Raw genomic sequence first — 21576 nt, 5'->3', positions numbered from 1 at the left:
GTCAGGAACCAACCCTACAGCATTTGTCCTGGGCCTGTGCAAAGTGCACAGCAGGAAGAATCACACCCAGCTTCCTTGTTTTTTAAAGATGCAAACAAAAACAAGCGCAGGAATTCAGATTTCTCCGGGAGTGGCACAGAGTGTGTGGCAGACAGGCGGCTCGGGGAGCGGAGCTGACAGATGTGCGCACCAGACACCGTGGGAGCCATCCATCCATCCATCCATCCACCCACCCACCCATCCATCCATCCACCCATCCATCCTCCATCCATCCCATCCATCCATCCATCCATCCATCCATCCATCCATCCATCCATCCATCCATCCATCCATCCATCCTCCCTGCCTCCCACCCCCCCTCGGGGGGACAGGAAACATCCTGCCACAAACACTCCCTGCGTTCGGGCTCCCCTTGAATGGATTATCTGCAAACGGCGGCGGGAGCATCCCGCTGGGAGCCCGCGATTCCTGGGCGGTGTTTACGGACGGGCTCGGTAGGAGTCATGACGGCCAAAGCCCATCGGACGCAAAGCTCCGCAGCATCAGAGCTCAAGCCTGCTAGGGCTGCTCCCTCTAGCGGGATAAAGTTCTTCAGCCGGGGGAAAAGCCTTCCCCTCCCTCTTTCTAAAATTATTTCTTCTTCTTTTTTCTCCCTCCCCCCCTTTTCTTTGTTCTTGTTTCTTTTTAAGTGAATAATTCAAGTTTTGCGGATAGTGCAAGACACGGGGCAGTTTCCATCAGACAAAAGGTGACCAAAGGCTGCACTTTTCCAGCCCTGTTTAGGGTAGAGCATGGAGAGTGGAGCTGGTGCCCAGGCAATGCAGGTCAGCGATTACTCCTCAGAGGCGGCAAGCGAGGGACTCTTGGTTTGTCTTCTAGCAGTCCTATGCATATGCTGCAGCTGTGTTTGGTTTTGATTTCCCACTTCTGGTTACAAAAATAGGACTTACTATAATCATAATAATATTAATGATACAAAATAATTATTGTAATTATATACTTTTTGGCAAATTATTAACACAAAGCAGCCCAAAAAGATCCCATTGGATTAAAAAAAGGTGACAATGCACAAATGTCAAAAAAGACAAAGTCTTTGATAAAAAAGAAGGAAAAGCAATCTGCAAATGAATGCATTTCTGTAAGGCAACGTTACCTTTAGTCTTCCATCTAGATTTAGCTCAGATTCTGTTGTTCAAGAAATTATTAGAACTTGGCTTGCTTGAGCTTATCAATGTGGTAACAGAGTTTCAGTGCTGGTCCCAATTTCAGCCCCAGGTATTTCATGATCATGTCGCTTTTCAGCAGTAACAAAGCATTACCATCAATTTCCTGGTTTCAAAGAGAGGAAGAGAATCAAAATGTGTTAACCCCCATTTAAGTGCTGTGTCCTGACACATTAAACAAGGTGAATTAAAAACAGCGTGTCATTTAGGATAGAGCTACCTGAAATGTCATGCATTTTGAAATTTCATTAAAAAAATTGAAATCTGAGATGTGATAGGAGAAAGCCATGAAGGAAGGTTTAATTAAATATTACTTTTTATTCTTCAAGGAACTATAAGATTAGTTTAGGTTTTCAATTTACTTTGCAATTAAAAGTAGAATTTTTTAAAATCAGTGCTGTTCTAAGTGCAATTCTGAGAAAAGCCAGTCAGCCTTGAGAGAAAGGTATGAATGATGGAGACAGCGAAGGATGAAATCATATTAAACTGCTAAGAGAACACCTCTGGATCTCAGTTTCAGTTTTGTCCCCAGCTATTTGTGGGTTTCACATGTCCCCAGTACACTTATACCCAGTGTTGCAAGTATATGGTATACGTGCATGTGCGCATATATATATATGGGGTTTTTTTGGATTCAAGAGAGTAATAACTTGCTTATTTAATTGCATTTATTATTAAATTTGCTAGATTTTAATTTAACCCTCATGTAAATGGAGTAAATTGCCACCAAGCTCAGCTGTTTATCTCAGAACTGTTGGCTTGAAAACCTTTTGAAATTATGAAGTACTACTGCAAAAGAAGCCTGAACCCACAGTGAAACAGACTCTCCTTTACTATGGGCTGTAGACCCATGCTTTCAGCTGTACTGTTCTTCCTTGGACCCAAAGCCTGTCTGTTTTATCCTGAGTCTATCAGTGGATCTGCCAAAAAATACTGCCTATTCCCACAGCTTCCAGCACATTTACACACTTGAAGTGTCAGAGCTAAAGCATCGCAAGTGCTATGTGTGTGTGCAAACACATACACAGATACACACACACCAATGCTGTCTACACTGTGTTCTATGGTTTTGATGGCCAGATCTTTCCACTGTGATCCATTGCCTACTTATTAAGCAATGCTATGGATCCTAATTTGCCCTGATCATTATTATTCCATTCACTAGGTGATTTATCTGATGAGCAGTTAAGGTCACTTTCTGATTAACTCAATCAATTAATGCTGCTCATTTTGCAACCCCCACTCTATCCATAATAGCAACTCTCTCCACCTCCCCGCTCTCCTTGCCATTATTTTAAGGAAGCTAATGTAAAGTGAGAATAAGTGTTACATATAATTACTATTTGCATAAGAAATAAAATAAGAACTCCTTTAACTGTGGTGCCATAGGGTAAAAACACTGTCAAGGGTCAGGTGTGGAGGCAGCTGCTTCTAAATGTTGAGTTCAGCATTTTATTATTTCCATTATTATTACTGTGTAGGGGTCAAGATTAAACTCCATGACAATAGTATACCAGAGGGAGCATTCATATCCAATTAAATAGCCCATATTAGCCATTTCCCTGTGCAGGTCCTTGGCTTGACTTCTTTACAGTATTACTGTGTCAGCCCTTTTAAAAATAATTTTAAGAAAGAAGACTTTGATAACGTGGTTCCCACATGTACATTAGCCGCAGCAGATTTTGAACCAGGTCTGGAACTGGTAACATTCAGTGCCATCAGGGCCACCTTTCCCCTCCTCCATTTCCTTTCCCCCCTATCTTTCTGCCAAGTCTTTCCTGCTGATGGAGTCTCCATGGGATCTCACACGGTGCTGCTGCAAGGTCCCTGGCCAGGGCAGGGGCTCCTTTCCGTGAGCCCAAGAGCTCCATCAGTGATGAGCTCGGCTGTCCCTGGCACACAGCCCTGCTGAAAGAGCAGGGAACAGCCGATGGGAGGTGCAGGAAATTTCTCAGTCTTTAGTGGACACTCTCAGGAGCTACCTGTGACAGAGCTCCTCAGGTGTCTTGGCAAGAAGCAAAGCTTCTGCTCCTGGTGGGAAGAGCAGACAGAGCCAGGACATCCTGTAGCATCTTTTGGGGCAGTGAGGGATGTGGGCTGCAGGCTGGAAGAGCTGGGTCTCAGGACTGAGGTTGACACCCAAATGGCCTGGTAGAGCAGTAGGGAAGCACACTGCCCACGTTCAGGATACATCCTCCAGCTGTTTTCTTCCTGCTGGTCCCAGCAGCCTCTCTCTCCCAGCTCAGATGAGCTGATTGCCAAAGCAACTATTTCGGGCAATAGCTGGGCCTTGTCAATGACAGTGAGTGCTTCTAAGTAAATTATGCACCTGCTCCATGGAAAGATTGAACGTACAGGAAGATATGGCTGAGGTTAATGGACTAATCACTTGTGTCTCACCCCTGGGGTCTTTGTGCTAATCCAGATGAGGTTTGAAGGCTGAAAAATTGCAGGGATATATATAACTCAAAGGTGTAATTGAATTGAGTTGTGTGGCAATCATACGCAGGTTCTCACGCCTATGGCATATTTTACAAGGAAACCAATGATAAGTAGAGCCCATGGGTGCTGGGTGTGCAACAAAGGATGACAGGGACAGTCTTTAGTGGCAATTTAGCTTGATCTCTTTGGTCGCAGAGCAGCTGCAGTACCATGGCATTCTCCAGTGCAGCTGGCCCATGACTGCCTGGAGCGTTCCCAGGCCCTGCTGCTACATAAAAACACACTTTGCTACAAATGGGAACTTGACAAAATTAGTGCTTTTGCATTCTCCATATTTACAATAAAAACTTTAAAAGTTGGGGGTTTTCCCTTTGGGATATACCTGTATGCCTCAGACCATGTAAATTCTCACTCTCTTGCATGAAGATTTTCTCTTGATGCACAGCCCCTTCTGATATTGTCAGAAACTCATTTTATAGCAAGGTCCTTCAAATCTGAAAGTGGCTTGTTTATCTGCCTGGTTGCCCACATGAGCAATATAGGCCATGCTTTCATTTTCAGCTTATAAGGCAGAAGGCAGGAAAAGCAGGTCAGCACCTAACCTGTACCCGCAGATCTGGCCCTACACCGCTGTGCCTGCTGCTGTTCTCATCCCACAGACCTGCCTACAGAATGGCAGATGGCCCCAACACCTTCCTAGGGGGAGCAGACACCAGGACCTCTGGTCATCTTCATTTTCAGCTGCCCCTCAGCCACCTCCTCTCCTGTACCTGGAAGCCCTGGAGGCAGAGTGTAGCTGGAAGTGCATTTGCCTCCCTCAGCTCTCATTTGCAGCTCCACAGCCCCACTTGTCTCTGCTGGCACAGGGTCAAGGAAGGATCAAGCCCTCTTGTTGTCTCTGCAGCACTGGGTGTGCTGGTCAGCACTAAGGGCTGGGGAGCAATTCTCATTCAGACCTAGGTCCAGGCACTTACATGAAAACTTATGACCCCCAGCCAAACACAAACAAGTCACTTCTAGAGTAAAATCCATTTTTCATAGCCAGACTGAATTGATTAAGGAGAGATGGAGAAGGCAAAAAATGCTAATAGATACATTGGTGTCAAGTCCATATACAGCAGCAGAACAAGAAACTCCAGATCAGACAAGTTTTGCCTTTACTAATTAAGGATAATAAAATTTCCGTCACTGGAGGTTATCCTCACAAAAGCAACTATCATATCCTCTAGAGAGTCAGAAGGTATGTTAAATTTGGTTATGTAGTTACATAATACTGAGGGGGAAAAGATTAAAATATTGGCTGTTTTGGGTTTCTCCTGCTAAATATCTAGAGACACATAAAAAATGCTCTTCAGAGAAGAATCATATATATCCTGAGAAAAAAAATTGTCATTGAAACGAGGCTTTTTTGTGCCAATCTGACAATGAAAAATGAGCACCAGATCCTCAGTGCTTTCTCTAAGCCTTGGCATAGAAACAATTTATGCTGGAGTAGCTGGGAATAAACAGTGAGCATTTTCTAAAGATACTGTTATGGTTTCCCCATTGAAGTATAAATGAATAGAGTAGCATAATATAGCACAAAATAGAGTGGAATGGAATGGAATGGAATGGAATAGAATAGAATAGAATAGAATAGAATAGAATAGAATAGAACAGAACAGAACTGTTTCACTTGGAAGGGCCCTACAATCATCGAGCCCATCCTGGTGTTTAACGACCATGTCAAGGGATAAGTGAAATTTCTTCAGCCCAAACCCTCCAGAGGTGCTGAACTCCTGGCCAGGCCCTGCATTCAACCTGGTTGAGGAAGCCCAAGGCAGCTGAGGGGCTGTGTATGACATGTGCTGGCTGTCTCTTATGACTTAAATTACCTAGAGGTGGTAAGGGTAGCCTTCTACATACGTGTTTTCTGAAGAGCTCCACGTGAGGGCCTAAAGCTTGAGGGTCTGCATCCTTCACAAACCACACCACGTCCTCCACCGTCCAGGTCAAAGGATTCTTGCTTGATGGCCGAGCTGCATCTTGTCGTTCAGGTGAAGGACTTGAGGCTACGGTACAAAAAGCCCACAACAGTGTGTTACAATGGCACCCACAAATTTCCTCAGTTCGGGATTGTGAGTGTGCAGGGCTTTGGCAGCCTCACTGCAGCCCTGGACATTGGCTCTCTGAGTGCAAGTGTTGGCCTGAGATGGTGGCATAGGGGAAAAAGGGGACTTGCAGGAGTTTCCAATCTGATTGCTTATTGGAAGACATGATCCCAGCTGGTGAAGTGTGTTAAAATAATGAAAGCCTTTGGTCCCTGCTGGAGAAGGAAAAATGTGCCAGCTGCCAGGCTCTTAAACCAAGCTGCCCCTGCTGTCTGATCTGCAGCAGCAGGGATCTTGGCCCAAGAAGACACTACACTCACACCTGGAGAGAAAAGTTCTTCAGCACTAAACAAAGAAGTTTGCCATTGAATGTGAAGGCTAGAGGATAAAATCAGGATTTAGCAAACACGGTTTTTAATTTGCATTCAGATATTCATACTTCTTTTAGAGCTTAGCTGAAGGTTTCAGTATGTATCTTCCTAATCTTAGACTCTCACAGAGCTGATGGTCCCCAGTGAATGCCAATTTGAGAAGTTACTAAAACATGTGAAGATGAACATTGCACATGTGACTTTTTAATGGTATAACCCCTCAATGATTTAAGGCGACTTCAGCTTGCTGTAGCTTTAAATCAAGCGAATAAAGGCACATTGGAATGAAAGTGCATTTATGTTTTTATTCTTAGTCTCTGCAGAATTATAAATCTCAATCTCCACCTGAATATAATTTGTACCCCCTCTTATCCTGCTTCTTACAACAAGAACTATATTATGCTAGGCTATAGGAAAGCTGTTTCCATTTGTTTATATCCACACCAAGCAAACTTTGCATTAGCAGGCAGCAGCACACAGATGCATTAAATGTTACTTGCTCACATCTGCTCATCTCTTTCTGTCAAAGCCCAGTTTTTAATGAGAGAAGTGCAAATGGAAAGCAAGTACATGCTGCAGAATACCAGAAATCACACAGAAGAGTGTGTGTAGAGGGAGATCACAGACACCTAAACTAGAGCCTGGAAGTGCCCCAGGTAGCCAAGAGGCAATCCCAACTGCTGAGGAGAGAAGAGATGAGCTCTCCAGAGAAACACTGAGCTTACAAAGACAGATGAGACGTGTGATAATCTCCATGCATGACTCCAAACACAATCCTAATGCATGTGAGTAAATGTGGGTTGGGACTTGTGTAGATTGTCATTCTATTGACTTCAATAGAGCTCTGGTGATTTATATTAGCTGAGACTCTGCCCATATACACCCAATAATGGGTTTATGTGCATATTTGTCCTTCTTCCCTTGCCACCATGCTCATCTTACAGTATAATGTAACAAGGCGTATTTGCAGTTACTCAGAATGAACTCCAGAAAGCAGCAGTGCTATGAATGTGCAAATCTGGTCGATGGTTTTCATAATGAGATGAGATGTAAATATCATGATAATTGCACTCTCATTTGCTAAGTCCCTGTTCTGGATACAAAGGACAAGGAACAGCCGCAGGTCCTTTTAATTAGACAGCGAGGACCGGTGTTTGTATGGACTCAGGTGACCCTGGGCTCTGCTCACAGAATAAATGCAATACACAACGGTACAGACACCATCTGGAGCCTTTGGCATGAAACAATGAAGACAGAGAGTGCAAAACAACAAACAGGGTAGTCTTGGCCAACCCCTGGATCATCAGTAACAATGAAGAACTCTGTCAGGGACAAGTGGGAGAACTGGGACTTGTCTTGGAGGCACAGAGGTATTTCTCCCCTTCATGGTCAGTCGATGGTTTGGATGAGAGCTGATGTGTGGAGGCATTGGGCACTCCATCACCTCAAACCTAAGGTCAGGAAAAATACCAGGCTTTTGCAAATTAGTCAGAAAATAGGGGGAGGAGAGAAAGGTTTGGCTGTGAAAAAAAGACTGCAGAAGTTTCTCTGCTACTGCCACAACGTGGTCAGGGTAAATGTGTCACTATTGAGGAGAGTATTTTTTCCCTTTAATTTGTATAAATGTAAGGAAAGCCCAGAGGATTTAGCCTTGGATTTACACCAGGAGCAGAAAGGGCAGCCTGCAGCACACTGACTCCTGCCTGCAACCTGCCCAGGAAAGGGCAAAGGGGAGCAGAGAGCCCCAAGTGCAGCTGGGAGCCTTCACAGGTATTGGAAGTATCTGTAATAAAAGGAAGGGGGATGAGAAGAAAAGGTTGAAATGACAGGGGGAATCTATTCACTCCTTTGCAATCTAGCAATCAATAGCATAAATGTGATTTCTGAAAGACAAATATATAAATGACCTTTCTAAAGAGACTGTATGGCTAGAACTCTTCCAGACCCTAGCAGGTGAAGATAACCCTTTCAAATCCATGCCAGAGAGATAGCAAAATATCATAATATACAAACAACCATTATGTGTCAATACTACTTCTTAAAATACTTTGTGTACCTACCTAGTATCAAGTTTTGGATTCTTTGCTGCTTTTTCATGAATTAAGGTGTGTTAATTTACTTGTGTGAAAGAAGCTACCTTTAAATGTTATTAATAAAACTGAGAAACCCCCAGTTTGCAGCAAAATGTCAGGTTTTAGCTGATGAGTCTGGAAACAATCTGGTTTTCCATATATTTTATAATTTATTTTGCTGATTAATTTATTTGGCTTTTTAATTTTGTAGTTTACCCATCTGAGTGTAATTTCTCAATTTACAAAAGCAAATAGATCATTTCATGTCTACACAAAGGCACGGGGTTTCTTTCAATAGCATCACTTTGGTGAAAGATTATATGAAGCACAAAACTGTTTGATGGCAGCAGGGCAAGTGCTATACATTCTTTTCATATCTGAAGGTATTCACACTTAACCTAAGAATTAGATAAATGAGGAAGTCTCATGTCTCCTGGGTATCCTATGCCATCCTGTCATCAGAATTAATCAAGATGATAATGAATACTCAGATTACAAAGAGATGGGAGTGCTTGCGACCAATAATTATTTTTAGAGATCATAATCTAGGTCAAATCCAATTTCCTGTTTTTGACAGGTGGCAAAAATTTGTCAAATTAATGGAATGAGATATGGAAATTTAGGTAATCAGAGGGAAGCACTTTCCCCTCCTGCCTCAAACGATATTGGGGAAGGACAGTGAAGAGGTTCCTCTGCAGGGGAACGTCTCCAGGCATCCCAGTCAAGACCATTGCCCACACAGAAACAGCTGGAACTACCAGATCAGTGGCAAAAGTTGAGTGAAGCTGGGAGAAAGAGGTGGCCTGGCTCAGTCTGAGTTTTCACCCCATACCTTTCTCTACGACTCATCTCTAACCTCTGGACCCTCCTGAGAAGGAGAATGGAGACAGAGTCAACAGCCAAATGGCTGCAGAGGCATGACAAGGAAATAAAATGCTAAAATGGAGTTAAACCTGCAAAAGAAGGAAAGACAAATAACAGACTCCCTAAATATGTTCTTGGCAAACAAACAGAGCCCAGAGGGAATACAGTCATTGATAGATAAGAGTGGAAAGCGAGTGACAGATGAACTTTAATATTGCTGCAGGCCTAAATGATTTCTTTGCCTCAGGGGAAGGGGGTGGGAATGAAATTTTAAAAGGTTCTCTCTGATTGCACTGGAGCAGATAATAAGGAGTAGCAGATCTACTGAAACTAAGCAGAAGTAGCAGACCCTCAAAGGTGCAGGGAAATGGGAATTATTTTTAAAAACAAACCACCCTCCACTACAAACAAGGAAAGGAGGAAGGCTTTAAAATACTTTTCTAAAAATCTAGGGTACACCAAGCAGGAGAAGAAGAGATGCATCAGACAAGCAGGGGACTGGGAGAACACAACTACAGGCTGTTTGGGGCAGGGCAGGGTGTTGACAAGCCACGATCAGCAGAGAGCTCTGCAAAGACCAGGCTCAGCACACCTGCTTGCACTGGCCGGCGCTGGCAGGACCTGTCGGGCACCACCTGCCTGGTGTCCTCGCCTTGCAAGTTGTCCCAGCAGAGTCCCTGTCCCACGGGGTGGCAGCCACTCCCGCGGGCAGCACCGCGTGGGGATGCAGCATCACCAGGACCAGCCAGCATCCACCTGCACAAGACGTGGATATCAAATATTTATCTGGGCTTTTCTTGCTTTGCCTTGCTTTTGTAGGTGAAACAAAAAGGCAGCTCTCTGGAAGCACTGAAACTTTCAGACTGAAATGTCCTAAAAAATTAGCAGGCAGGCTGTGTTTGCTGAATACAGTGCTGAGGGTCATAATGTCATCAGCAGCTGCTTTGCCTTGGGGCAGTGCTGGATCTGCCCCCAGTGAGCTGCTTGCAGCATTATTCTGGAAAAAGAGAAATTTCAACTCCCATGCCCCCAGATGTTTTCAGAAAATATGTGTACTAATAAGCAGGACTGCCCCTTTAACAAAGACCCTCAGGTGAAAATAATTAACTGCTAATACTGGATAATAAAATCTCCATAAAAATAACAAGCTACAGGGCGAGGTTAAGGTTATTATTTTGTGGTTGAATACACAATTCTTCATACTTGGGATAAAGGCTTTGTCTGTTATGTAAGCAAGCTTTGAAAGGTTTATGATGTCCTTGACCATTCCTTCCCCAATTTAAAAGCTTCAATTTGACAAATGATGACAGGGAAGTGCATGTTTATCTGTTTGCAGCCCCAACTGGCTTTCTGAAATGAGATTTTTTTTTTTACATCTTTTTTTTTCAGAATTTTTTAGCATAATCAAGGAGAATTAGGCATCAAGCTTCCGATCGCATTAATGAGAGCTTTGAGGTTTAATCTCATCCATTCCACTTGAAAGACATGTTCTGCTCTGCACTGAGATATGTTTTATGATTATGGCTTTTTCCATGATATTTGCCCACCATGATAAATAAGGTAAGCTATTTTTCAAAACTATCCATAAATAAACAGGATTGGTTTGAGGTTTCAGAGATAAATTCTTCCTCTTTTTAATGAGCCCGTCTCTGCCTCATAAGTATACAAACTGAAGAGGATAAGAACAGAGACTGACATGCTCCACTTACTCATCTTTCCTTACTTATGATTCAGCAACATATAAATTATGCCTAGAAAGAAGAAAAACACATCCGCAGATTGTTAGGGACCTTGGCAGCAAACCCTGTATGGGTTTGCATGTAGGCAAACCCTACACCCTACCTCTACTCTGTCACCCATGGTAGACCCTAATCTACAATGGGTGATATCAGGACTAATAAATGCCTAAAAATTAGGAAATCCTCAACAACAAAGATGAATCCAAAACCATTTTAATGATGGTCACTGCATGCATTTCTGTTTTAGGAAGCCTTTAGTGTTGAGCTGGCCAAATGACCCAGAGACCTCAGAGGAACTAGGCTATGCAAGTGTCAAATGATTGTCACATAAAAATTACTAAGCTGTTTTCGGATGAGTTCTGTTAACCCCAGCTAGTATATATAGCAGTTTCAAGTCACTTGTGACTGCTTCAGAGGCACTCATGTCATGGATGCCTGGTTCAAAACCAATCTCTCCCTCTTTGCTCCTCAAAGTGCTTTTAGTGATTTTAAGCCAGAGAAATACAGGAACCTGTAAAGCCTATTGCATGACCACATGATGACTTTTTTGTTGATCTAGTTCTGGAAAAAAACATGAGCCCTATTTCAGCCTTCTATTTTGTAAAGACTGCAGATTTTGTGGGAAGTCACAAAAAGAGAGATGGAGGTGTCTCCTGAATTTTAGCTTCCTGCTCGGCACTATGTGGAGGTTTCACAAAACATTCGCCAAGACTGGGAAACAGTGACATTCAAAGTCTAAAACAAAAAGGGAAAGCAATGCAGCTGAACAAGCTTAAGAAGCTCTGATTTTAAGCTTCAGTCCCTTGAACATCGTTTCTGTCCCCTGATACTAAGGGTTTTCTCCACACAACACATTCTTAGGCACAGAAGTTCTGTGTATTCTGAAAATTCACAAAGTATTCAGTAAGTCACCAAGTGATCCAGAGGAAAAAAAATCTGTGGAGAGTTACTATGTATGAATCTACCACCTCTGGTTGAGGTGATCAATCTTTGCGCCACAAATTCCTGAGGGCAGAAAGGGATGCACCACCATCTCTGTATTTGTCCCTTTCCTTGGGGCACGCTGCTCTTTCCTGCTGCAGACAAGATGTGTGGCTAGACCAACCTTTGCTCTGAACTGCCCTGGCTCTTCATTTGTGCTACAAAGAGATGATGATTGATCCCAAGAAGAATGATCAAGATTTTTAAGGCAAATAAGTATCAACATTGTTAAATCTTGGCTCCTCACAGCTGCCAACTATAAAGCTTGGTGAAAGGGTCCCAGTTCTGTTAGGAGGCTCTAAGGAAGTGGTGGGAGAGGGGCAAATGAATCCTCTGCAAAGTGAGCCTCTTGTTCTCCCAACACCTGATTATGCCACTCTGAGAGGCACTGAACAAGATCTGAAAGAAAATGGCTTTTCATTTCCTTTTCTTTGTAACTAAGGCCACCAGTTCCCACCAGTTCCTAGTAACAAACTTTTACAAAATGTTTGTAGAGTATTTCTGTACTATCCACTTTGCTTTGATTAAAGTTGACTCTGTAAGTAAAGAATGAGATAATTATGAGAACCAAACACTTATCAGTGGTCTCTATAATAGACTAACACAGAGCTAAACCAGGAAAGCAAGTGTGTAAAAATAATAGCAAAGTCAGTGATAGTTTTGGGTGGGTATTGAATATCTAAGAAGGCAAACCTAGATAAACAAATAAACACAGAGGGAAATACTTGTAATACATATTTCGGAAGAATAATGTTCTAAAATATTAAATAGTGAAAGTTCAGGAAGAAGAAATAATACAGATGTTGGGGAGGTGAGGAATGTGAAAGAATTAAGTAAAGATTAAGCAAAGGATACTAGAAAGAGGCTCTGGATTGGCTTCCAAGCAAGAATATGCAGAATCAATGGAAGCTTCCAAGGGAAATGCAAGGGCAAAAAGACAGTGTAATGTGATAATGGTAGACAAAGGGGCTAGGAGAACCAGTAATCTTCTGCAAATATATCAAGATTTAAAAAAAATAGTACTAGAGTGGCAGTAGATTCCATTAATAAATGAGGAAGGGAAAAAAAATTAATGACTTTAAAATGGCTGAAACATTCAACTCCTTTGTCAGATCTGTCATCAGAATGAAAAATGCATACATGAAGTTTGAATAATTAGTAAGAGGTGAAGACACTGTTGGCATCACTACTGATAAAGACCTGTTGACTGAGAATTTGGAAAATGCAAACAAAGTTAACTGAAGTTCAGTGAAATAGCTAACCCATCTGATGAACTTGGGTAATTTCAAGGTGAAAAAAAAATGTGGCCACCAGGAACTGTAGTAGAGTAGAGCAACTGCCCCAGCAAATGGTAAGTGAACAAAAATACAAAGAAAGGGAAGAAGAATCATCAAATGCAGTGGTTTCCATAGTATTTCTTGAATTTGCATATAAACTTCTTGTGACTTTGCTTCCTGAAGAATAAAAGAGGCTTAAGCAATAAGCTGAATGATTTTTAAAAACATATGTTTTGTTGAGGAGTCTTTTTCAAGCAAAATCTGGCTTGGTATGTAATTAAAGGGGCAGAATGGGCACAGAGCTAGGAAGCAAAACCTCTGGGTAAATGCTTTGAGGTAGGCACTAATATTTGGGTTTGCTCTGCATCACCTCTTGTACACAGCTGGTATCACACAAATAACAGGAACCTGCCTGTAGGCAGTATAAATTTTTGGGAGGAATGCCTTATATATTAATGTCTTTAATGCTGATTATAACAAGTGTGATTGCCACACAATTATATGTAATGCATATGTTTACATAACAACAGCATTAGAAAACTTCCACCTTTTTACTTAATGGGGAACAGACTGATTTTGTGTTTACACAGGTTATTATTTCCCCTTCTAAATGGAAGCAGGAGTGGTCTGGATGGATTCCATCACAGAACCACCTTACCAATTTTCTTGGGAATTTGGGAATGAGTTAAGACTGCAGCACAGCAGCAGCACAGCAGCACACATTGATAAATGGAAGGAGGTACATTACCACTTCTTTGGTGGTTTCCTTCAAGATAGGCCCCATTCCTGGTCGGACTGGAGATCTGGTGCCGCAGCCCAGTAGCTGAGGAGCCCCCTGAAGCCATGTGGGCAGGACGATGGCTGCAGGAGGAAGAGGAGCCTCCAGCAGGGTGTCCATCTGCAGGACTCTGGCGCACGGTGTACACGGAGCCTGCGGAGCCCAGCGCAGCGTCGGCAGGATCCGCGCTGAACTGCTTCCTGTTTGGAGCATCGGCCAGGCAGTCCTCAGGTATGACTGTCTCTGCTCAGGAAGACCAGGCACAAAACATCAGCAAAACAGAAACCTTTTTAATTCAACCCTTGAAAAAAATTTTTTAGCCAAAATTCCCTTTTTTTTTTGTCACAAAGTGCAACTCCATTATCAGCTTTCTGTACAGACAACTGTCCCCAGGAGAGGTCCTTGCTGAGAATGAAACAGTGAAGGGGAACACAACCATTCAAAGTCAGTAGAGTCAAAAGAGCGAAACCATGGCTTGATATGAGTCATCTGTGTCTGCTCACAATATTATTTTCTGTAAAATCCTGGGCCACTTAGCCCAGGTCCAATTGGACTCATGGTGCTCCTCAAATACACCAAGACCAGAGGATTGAAAGGAAGGAGACAGGGGAAGACAACAGGACAGGCAGTTTGTTCAAAATGCCTGGCAGCCAGTAGGAAGGAGTGAAGGTAATAAAGCAAAGCATTCTGGCTGCAATTACCAAAATTAATCAAAAGCATCCTCAGCTGCAGACATCCATCAGGCCCAGTATCCCACAAGGATACAAGCTTGATGACTGATGAGCACACCCAAGGTTTTTCATGGACAGTTCTGTGTTATGTGTGAGTCACTTGGATCTGACTCAGGTTCAAATGTGCCAACATCATAGACAACTGCAAACCATTGCTGTGATGGTTCCTGTTCTCTTCATTGCAATTTTCACACTATGTAGGAGCAAAATACCATCTTTTCAGATTTCTGGCAATTAACCAAATTCTGCACTTCAAGACCTATTTTGGAGACTTATGCCTTACACTCCCTTATGCTTGTCTAACACACAAGAATGAGGCAGGTCTAGCTCCAGGTTTTGCAGCACACAGGTATTTTTTGCCATTTCCCCTCACATTTAGGCTCAGGTTTGTCACTGACACTTCCATATCTGTGTCACTGACTTCCTCCTCCAGTTTACTCATATCTATGTCTTTCCTATTAGCCTTTTTTTTGTCTTCACAAAACATGGCCACAGGTCTTCCTCCTCCTTTTTCCCACTACCATTCTCCCTACAAACCAGGCCTCCTGTCCCCCAGCCCCAGTATCACTGCTGGGATACAAGCAGAGCCTTTGGAAACCTCTATGAGATCCCAGCCTTCACAGAGCCCTGCTGGCAACCTGCACTTCAGAGATTCCCACTGGGTGTTAACACCTGGCAGGCAGGGAGCCCCTAGATTAGAGAAGTGCCTTCCATTGCCCCATGACATTTTTCTGAGCAGTTGAAAAGGCCACTTTCCTCATCATGAGCACTCTCCCTCCAGAGACACCTGAGCAGGGTGAAATTACCCCCATGGTGTCACACATCAGCTCCCTGGCCTGAGCAACACTCTCCTCCTGGTGTGTTCTTCAGCCTTATTGAGTAACAAGAAGAATTTGTGCTGTAATTTATGCCATAAGACACAAACTCCATTGCTAATAGATGTTGAGGGTCTATATAACAGAGTATTCCTTTTAATTTACATTTTCACTCTTTTCCTTGAGAAAAACAAACCAACTTTACTTGGCTGCTGTGTGTAGTAGTTGATGGTAAATGAACATGATTTATCTCAACAATTCAAATACTCAGGAGTTGTGCCATGATATTATCTTGGCTTGTGTGTCAGGCCACAGCACAGGTTTTTGTTACATTGTTCTATTTTATTGTTTCTTTTAAAGTTTTGTCCCATTCAGGGCTAAGGCTGGACTCACCATAAGGCAAACATCAAATTTGAAGGAAAACTGCAAATGTGAAATTTCCTCGCTTTTGGGCATTTGCCTTTGCGACTGCAAGTAACTTTCCTCTAGCAAGGCTTTTTTCCCTTGGATGATTTGGATTCTTACAGCATGCATTTAGGTGTCCTGCTGCTTTCTGCCAGGAATTTCTGAGCTTGATTCCCATATAAATACAGATAGGGTGTAATCCAACTGAATTCAAGGGAGTTCAGATAACATAATACATAAGAGAAATGGGAATCAAACACTCTGAACCTTTCCCCCTAACGTCCAACAGATGCCAAAATTATATAACAATTGAGCTAAATACCTTGCTTTTCAAACTCCTCCCAATAAACCAAGGAAAATCCAATCAAGCCTCCTCATTCAAAGGAATTTAATTACTGTGTAGAACACTTGCAATAAAAGCCTCTTATGCATAAAGAAGATGGCTCTTTCTGCTGCATCCTGCCTGCACTGCATGGAATAATTATGCCTCTTGTGAATCATTACCTCTTTATTCCAGGAAAAGAATGCTCTTTTAATATGATTACAATATGAAGAAGACATAGACTATCAAAACAACAAACAGCACATTAAAAGAGCCCTGCTAAATAAACAGCATATAGCTTTTATTGCCATGGGTGTAAATTACTCCAAAATTTTTGAGCAGACACCAGGGATTTTTTGACGGATGTCAGACTGTCTCAACAGCCTGTGTGAAATAAGACATGCACAGATATCACCTCCCTGTGGAAGGGAGAACACCCATGAATTGTGTACAAGACTAAAACAAGAAGCCAATCTCCGTCAGATCTCTTCCTAACTTTTCTTGATCTAGATCAATTTATTCCACATCTCTGCTTTGGGCTCCAGAGTGGGAATGATGATACCTGTTGCCATGGAACAAGACAGCGCCTCCATTCATTACTCTATGAAACATCCCACAGTGGAAGGTGCTCTGGGAATTTGAAAAGTTGTATTAATATCTTCATGAGACCAAGGGGAGCAGGGATCATCTCAAGTGGCCCACTGCCCTGCCCAAAACCAAAAAACCCCGTGGAAGCTTTTGTATTCCTATTTTTCCAGCTCTCTGTTAGTTTGCACCACAGAGAAGCTGCATGACTTGAGGTTCCACTGATGATGTGCATAAAAAAATTCTGCATTTTGTAAGCTCCCAGAAAGCCTTGTAAAGTGTACAGCCATCACAGCTTCTAATCCCACTTTGGCCAATTAGGGAAAAAAAACACTTTTTTGAGACAATAGAAGAAAATATAAATTTCTATAGGGGTTGAAATGCAATAGTTCATAAATCTGTAGCTTAGCCCTTCTGTATTCTGACTCACTTTCATATTTTATTTTGTAGGTAGTCACTCCCACATATTAGTGAGAAACTAGTACACAATGCTTTAAAGCAGGATTTATGAGAAAGCTGCTTTGAGCTTTTGCTCTGAGCACAGCAGTCTCTGTTACAACTGCTCAGCACCCCGAGATGCTTAAGCCGTTTTGGCAGTTTTCCTTTCCAGGAATGGTCCACAGGCAGCTGGATTGAAAAGCCCAAGGCTGTTACGCCCGGCACACCTTAAAATGCATCAAAGGAGAGAAAAAAGCAACAGTTGCCTTCCCAATTAAATAAATGTGCATTTCTTTTGCTGAGCTTCTTGAAAGTAGCAGTCTGTAGGATTCCTAGCCAAATTCCTGAAGATGTGTGAGCTGAGAGTTAAAAGAGCCTGAGAATGTGCAGCTAACATCCCACCTCTGCTGCAAACCTCTGGAGTGACCTTGGTCAGGTTATCTGTCATCTCTGGACCTCAGTTCTCCATTAGGATGAAGGAAAACTCTTGTTTTGTCTCTCACTTCTGTAAAATGTTGAGTTCTTTGCCCCAGCAGTACTCATTTGCCACTGTGGAGTGCCACATGGATGCATGCTGCATGTGTGACTGCAGAGCACAAACACTGGGCCATTGGTAGCATCTGGGAATAGAGACACTCCAGAAAGACTAAAGAATTGACTCTCATTCCACATGAGGAAAGCAAATGAAATCCAATTTCAAGTCAAGCAGGAAATGAAGAATAGTATATACCCAGGAAAGATGATCTCTAGCTGACCTTTTCCTGAGCAGATCTAATCTCTTACTTTTTCTTCTACGTCTTAAAAAAAGCCCAAACTTAGTTTGTTAGAATCTCTCCCACAGGCAAAATCTCTTTGTACACTCCAGAGACACTCTATTCTGCCTTCTCTGCTCCCGGGCCAAACATGTCTTGCACCACTTTCCTCACCTGCTGCTGCTCCCGCATCACTGCTCATGTTACATCTTTCTCTCCCTTTTCCTCTCTCAGCCTCCATTCCCTTATACCCCCGCCATGCTTCTCCCTCTGTTCTTCCCTGTCACCACCTCCTACTTCTCTTCTGCCAAATTACCACTATTTTGACTTGATTCTAACACTGCTTTCCTGCACCTACATCACCCTTTCCCATTTTGCCAGTTATTTCCCTATCTCTCTTTTCTACTTTCCCTCCTGCCACACATATGATTTTCAGAGCCATTTTCTCCCCAAGCTGGTCCCCTTCCACCCATCTCACACTTTCATTGATCCAGATTTCCCTTTCCTGGTACTCCCATGCCTTTTGCTGGGTTCATCCCCGGATTGCTGCCTGGACAGCAGAGCCCAAGGTCAGGGCAGTGACATGCGACCAGAGTCCCTTTCCCAGCTAACAGGCCATATGTTGAGGCCATGAAGTGGCTGCATCTGGGTGAAGGCTGCCTTGGCCACTGCTGGAAACCCACACTCCCTGCTCTGAGCCTGCTGGACACTGATCCCCAAGCCAGGCAGGTCCCCTTTTATACACCAGTAGCTTCCCAGGACAGCTGCCCTTCCTTCCAGGACAGTACTTTAATGTCATTTCATAACCTTTTACTTTACCACCTGCAATGCTCCATCATTTGTATTTTCTTTAATTAAATTTCCCATTAACTTCTTTTCCTCACAGTCAATACAGATTTATTTCTGTCTTTCTTTTCTCTGCCCCCACTATTCCTTTTTTGTGTCGTCTCCTATTCCTCACATCATTTAGTGATGGGCTTTGCCCTCTGACCCTTCCCTGTACCTTTTAAAGTGCTACCATATATTGTCTATAATGGGCTGACCAGATGTGAACTCCATATTTTAAGCAGCATGATATCATAGCTTCCTCAGACCTCTCCTTTCTCATAGCCAGGGACAGCCTTTTTTCATCTCCCAGTCATTTTGAGAGGAGCCAGCCACAGTGTCAAAATCCTATTGAGAGGCTCCTTCTTTGCATGGTTTTATCTTTGCCTGTATTTTATAGTTCCTGAGCCCGGCTCCTGCTCCCTGCACAAGGATGGCATTTGCCCTGTTGGGGAGGCGGCAGGGGGGAGGGAGGAGTGGGAGAAGGGGGGAGGGCACAGGTTTAAGCAGCAGCTTAGAAACCCTGCATCTCAGCCTTCACAAAAGGAAAAATAGAAGTGAGGAAACACAAAAAGCAAATGCTGAAATGCAGGAGGAAATCCTTCAGATGAGTTTAACCATCAGTTCGATCTAGTGTAAGCCAGACGGGGAGAGAGCAGAAAGGTATAAACAGTATTTGAGATTGTGAAAGATATGCCTTGGCTCTGAACTGCTATCCTCTGTTTTAAACATCAACTCTTAAAAGATTTTAAAAAAGAATTTTTTCTGTTCCTTCCAAACAGCCTCACACATTTCAGTCCAGTCATGAATGTACCACGGCCCTTATCTTCCCTGCAGTTTGAGCCTGCATGCATCTATCTAAAGATAAGAGTCTCCTGTGATAGATTAAGACTTTCCAGCTCTGGCTGCTGTGATTTACTCTGGGATTACTGCACCAGCCCATTCCTTTTAGCTCCGTTGTCCATCCAGACACGCAGCACAATGAAAATATGATGTCACCCCTTAGCAGATGTTTCTGTACCGTGTCAGCACCACTCTGGTGCATGCATCTCCCCCTACACAGCTGGGCAAGGACCAGGCCTTTTCCACACCAACCCGTGGCTGGACAAGGGAAACATTACAGCAGTGACATCTGGTTTGTGGCAGCAGAGCCGAGCCGCTCGCTGCCTGCCAGGGCAGAGTGGCACAGAGACATCCCCAGGGAGCCACAGCATCCCTGAGGCTGCTGCAGAGAGGCAGGGAGGGAGCAGGCAGCCCAGGGCACCCACCAGCAGCGGGCCAGGGCTGTCACGCCTGCGGTTTTCAGTCTATGGGAGAACATTTGCATGGGGTATAGGAACACACAGTTGCATCCACAGGGGAAAAAAAAGGGGGGTTGGTAGTCAGTCAGAACAGGAAAATGTAAATAAGTCTCATTCACTTGTGAATGCAGATATTATGAACACTGAAACTATGGTCACACTGTGGAGATAAAACCTGAAATGAATTCTCCAGGGTTTAGTCTGAGGCTTTACTGCACCATGTATCATCTAGCTGTGTCCTAGCTGCTAGAAAATATTTTGCAGTAACTGAAATGCTGAGTCCCCCAAGGAGAAGCTGCCAGTCAGTTAACATCAAGAATCTAAATTTTTTAGAGAATTTTCCAAAATCCAGTGTTGTCCTGATTAGGTCTTCAGCACAAGCAATTTTTTTTTCATTATTTAAACAATTTCCCTTGAGTGTTTGCAGCCCAGACAAGAGCCACATTGTGCTTAATGCAGTAGAACTAGGGAATGAAACCAGCTGGGAACAGATCAACATGGTTTTATTGTCCAAACTGAATAAAAAGGTAGAGTAAATTCAAATGCTAGCTGCTGACAAATATATTAGATTTAGTAATAAAAGGTGCTCGTGTGAATAAATAACCCATTGAGGAATTTTTTCCATTTTCAAAGTGCTTGGGGAGGATTGAGTAAATGCATTTGTTACAATAGAGAGATTTCAGTCCTATGTTACAGCACAGGCAAATTGTTTAGGCACACGCACGAGTGCAGGCAAAGGGATTTCAATGACACAGGGATCTAGGCTGTAGTAAAAGTCTTCCTTCGGTCTCTTCCACCTGATTTCAGACCTGCTCCTCCTCTCTCTTCCCTCCTCCCTTGCCTTTATGTTATACCAAAGTGTACATCATGAAAAGAAGATTTATCAGGGCTGTACAGTTTTGTGTCTCAGCACAGCAATGGTTCTGCCATGGCAGAGGGAGGTGGGAGAGGCTGCGATCGATCTTTTCCCTTTCCAGCTTCTAGCAGTAGCTGGAGGGGTTTTTCTGTCAGGGTAGTTTATAAGGCACTCTGTATCCCTATAAATCAGCATTGATAGAAGTCACAAAAAAGCTGTATACAGAATAGACTAGATGAAAATGACTGTGTTATTTGAAAATTTCAAGGTATTATATACTGGGATTCTCTGCAGACGAAGTACTTAGTGCATTTCTGTTTTGCTACCACCACGATGAATGTCCCTTAATCATATTGCTTAGTACTGGCTTAAAATATTTAACGGTAATTTTTTTATTGTTTGAAAAACAAATAATCTGAGATGCAAGAAGTGAGATGTCTACAGCAAAATGCAGTGACTGCAAAATAAGCTGTGTTTGCTCATTAATAAATATAATATTCTCATCCAGAAATTGGGTAGAATAGTACATATAAAACATGAGCCTGTGCACATGATTGTATGCAGGTATAAGATCTTTTATAAAGTCTTTTCTTCATTTCTCCCTGCCCAGTGCTGCTGCTCTGCTGAACTTTCTGATATTTCTTCTGCCATATAAGAACAACATATATGAGCCCTGAAGTCTTAGTTCCCCTTCACAAAATCTTTCTTT

The 21576-nt window shown here is 42.9% G+C and overlaps 1 protein-coding gene across 1 annotated transcript in view; it reads right to left on the bottom strand.

The window, feature by feature from the left end:
- Window positions 1-1203: 1203 nt before the first annotated feature.
- The window catches only part of SCML4 (Scm polycomb group protein like 4), a 41288-nt gene continuing 20915 nt past the window's right edge, over window positions 1204-21576 (bottom strand). Inside the window, exons 5-7 of the mRNA XM_058802717.1 lie at window positions 13808-14080; window positions 5571-5716; window positions 1204-1329 (exon numbers count right to left, since the gene is read on the bottom strand). Of these exons, the coding sequence (XP_058658700.1) occupies window positions 1204-1329; window positions 5571-5716; window positions 13808-14080 (545 nt within the window). The remainder of the gene's footprint in view (window positions 1330-5570; window positions 5717-13807; window positions 14081-21576) is intronic.

This window comes from Ammospiza caudacuta, chromosome 3 (genome assembly GCF_027887145.1).
Source record: "Ammospiza caudacuta isolate bAmmCau1 chromosome 3, bAmmCau1.pri, whole genome shotgun sequence".
In the NCBI taxonomy this organism is placed as follows: Eukaryota; Metazoa; Chordata; class Aves; order Passeriformes; family Passerellidae; genus Ammospiza; species Ammospiza caudacuta.
This window is presented reverse-complemented; position numbering and strand designations above follow the sequence as displayed.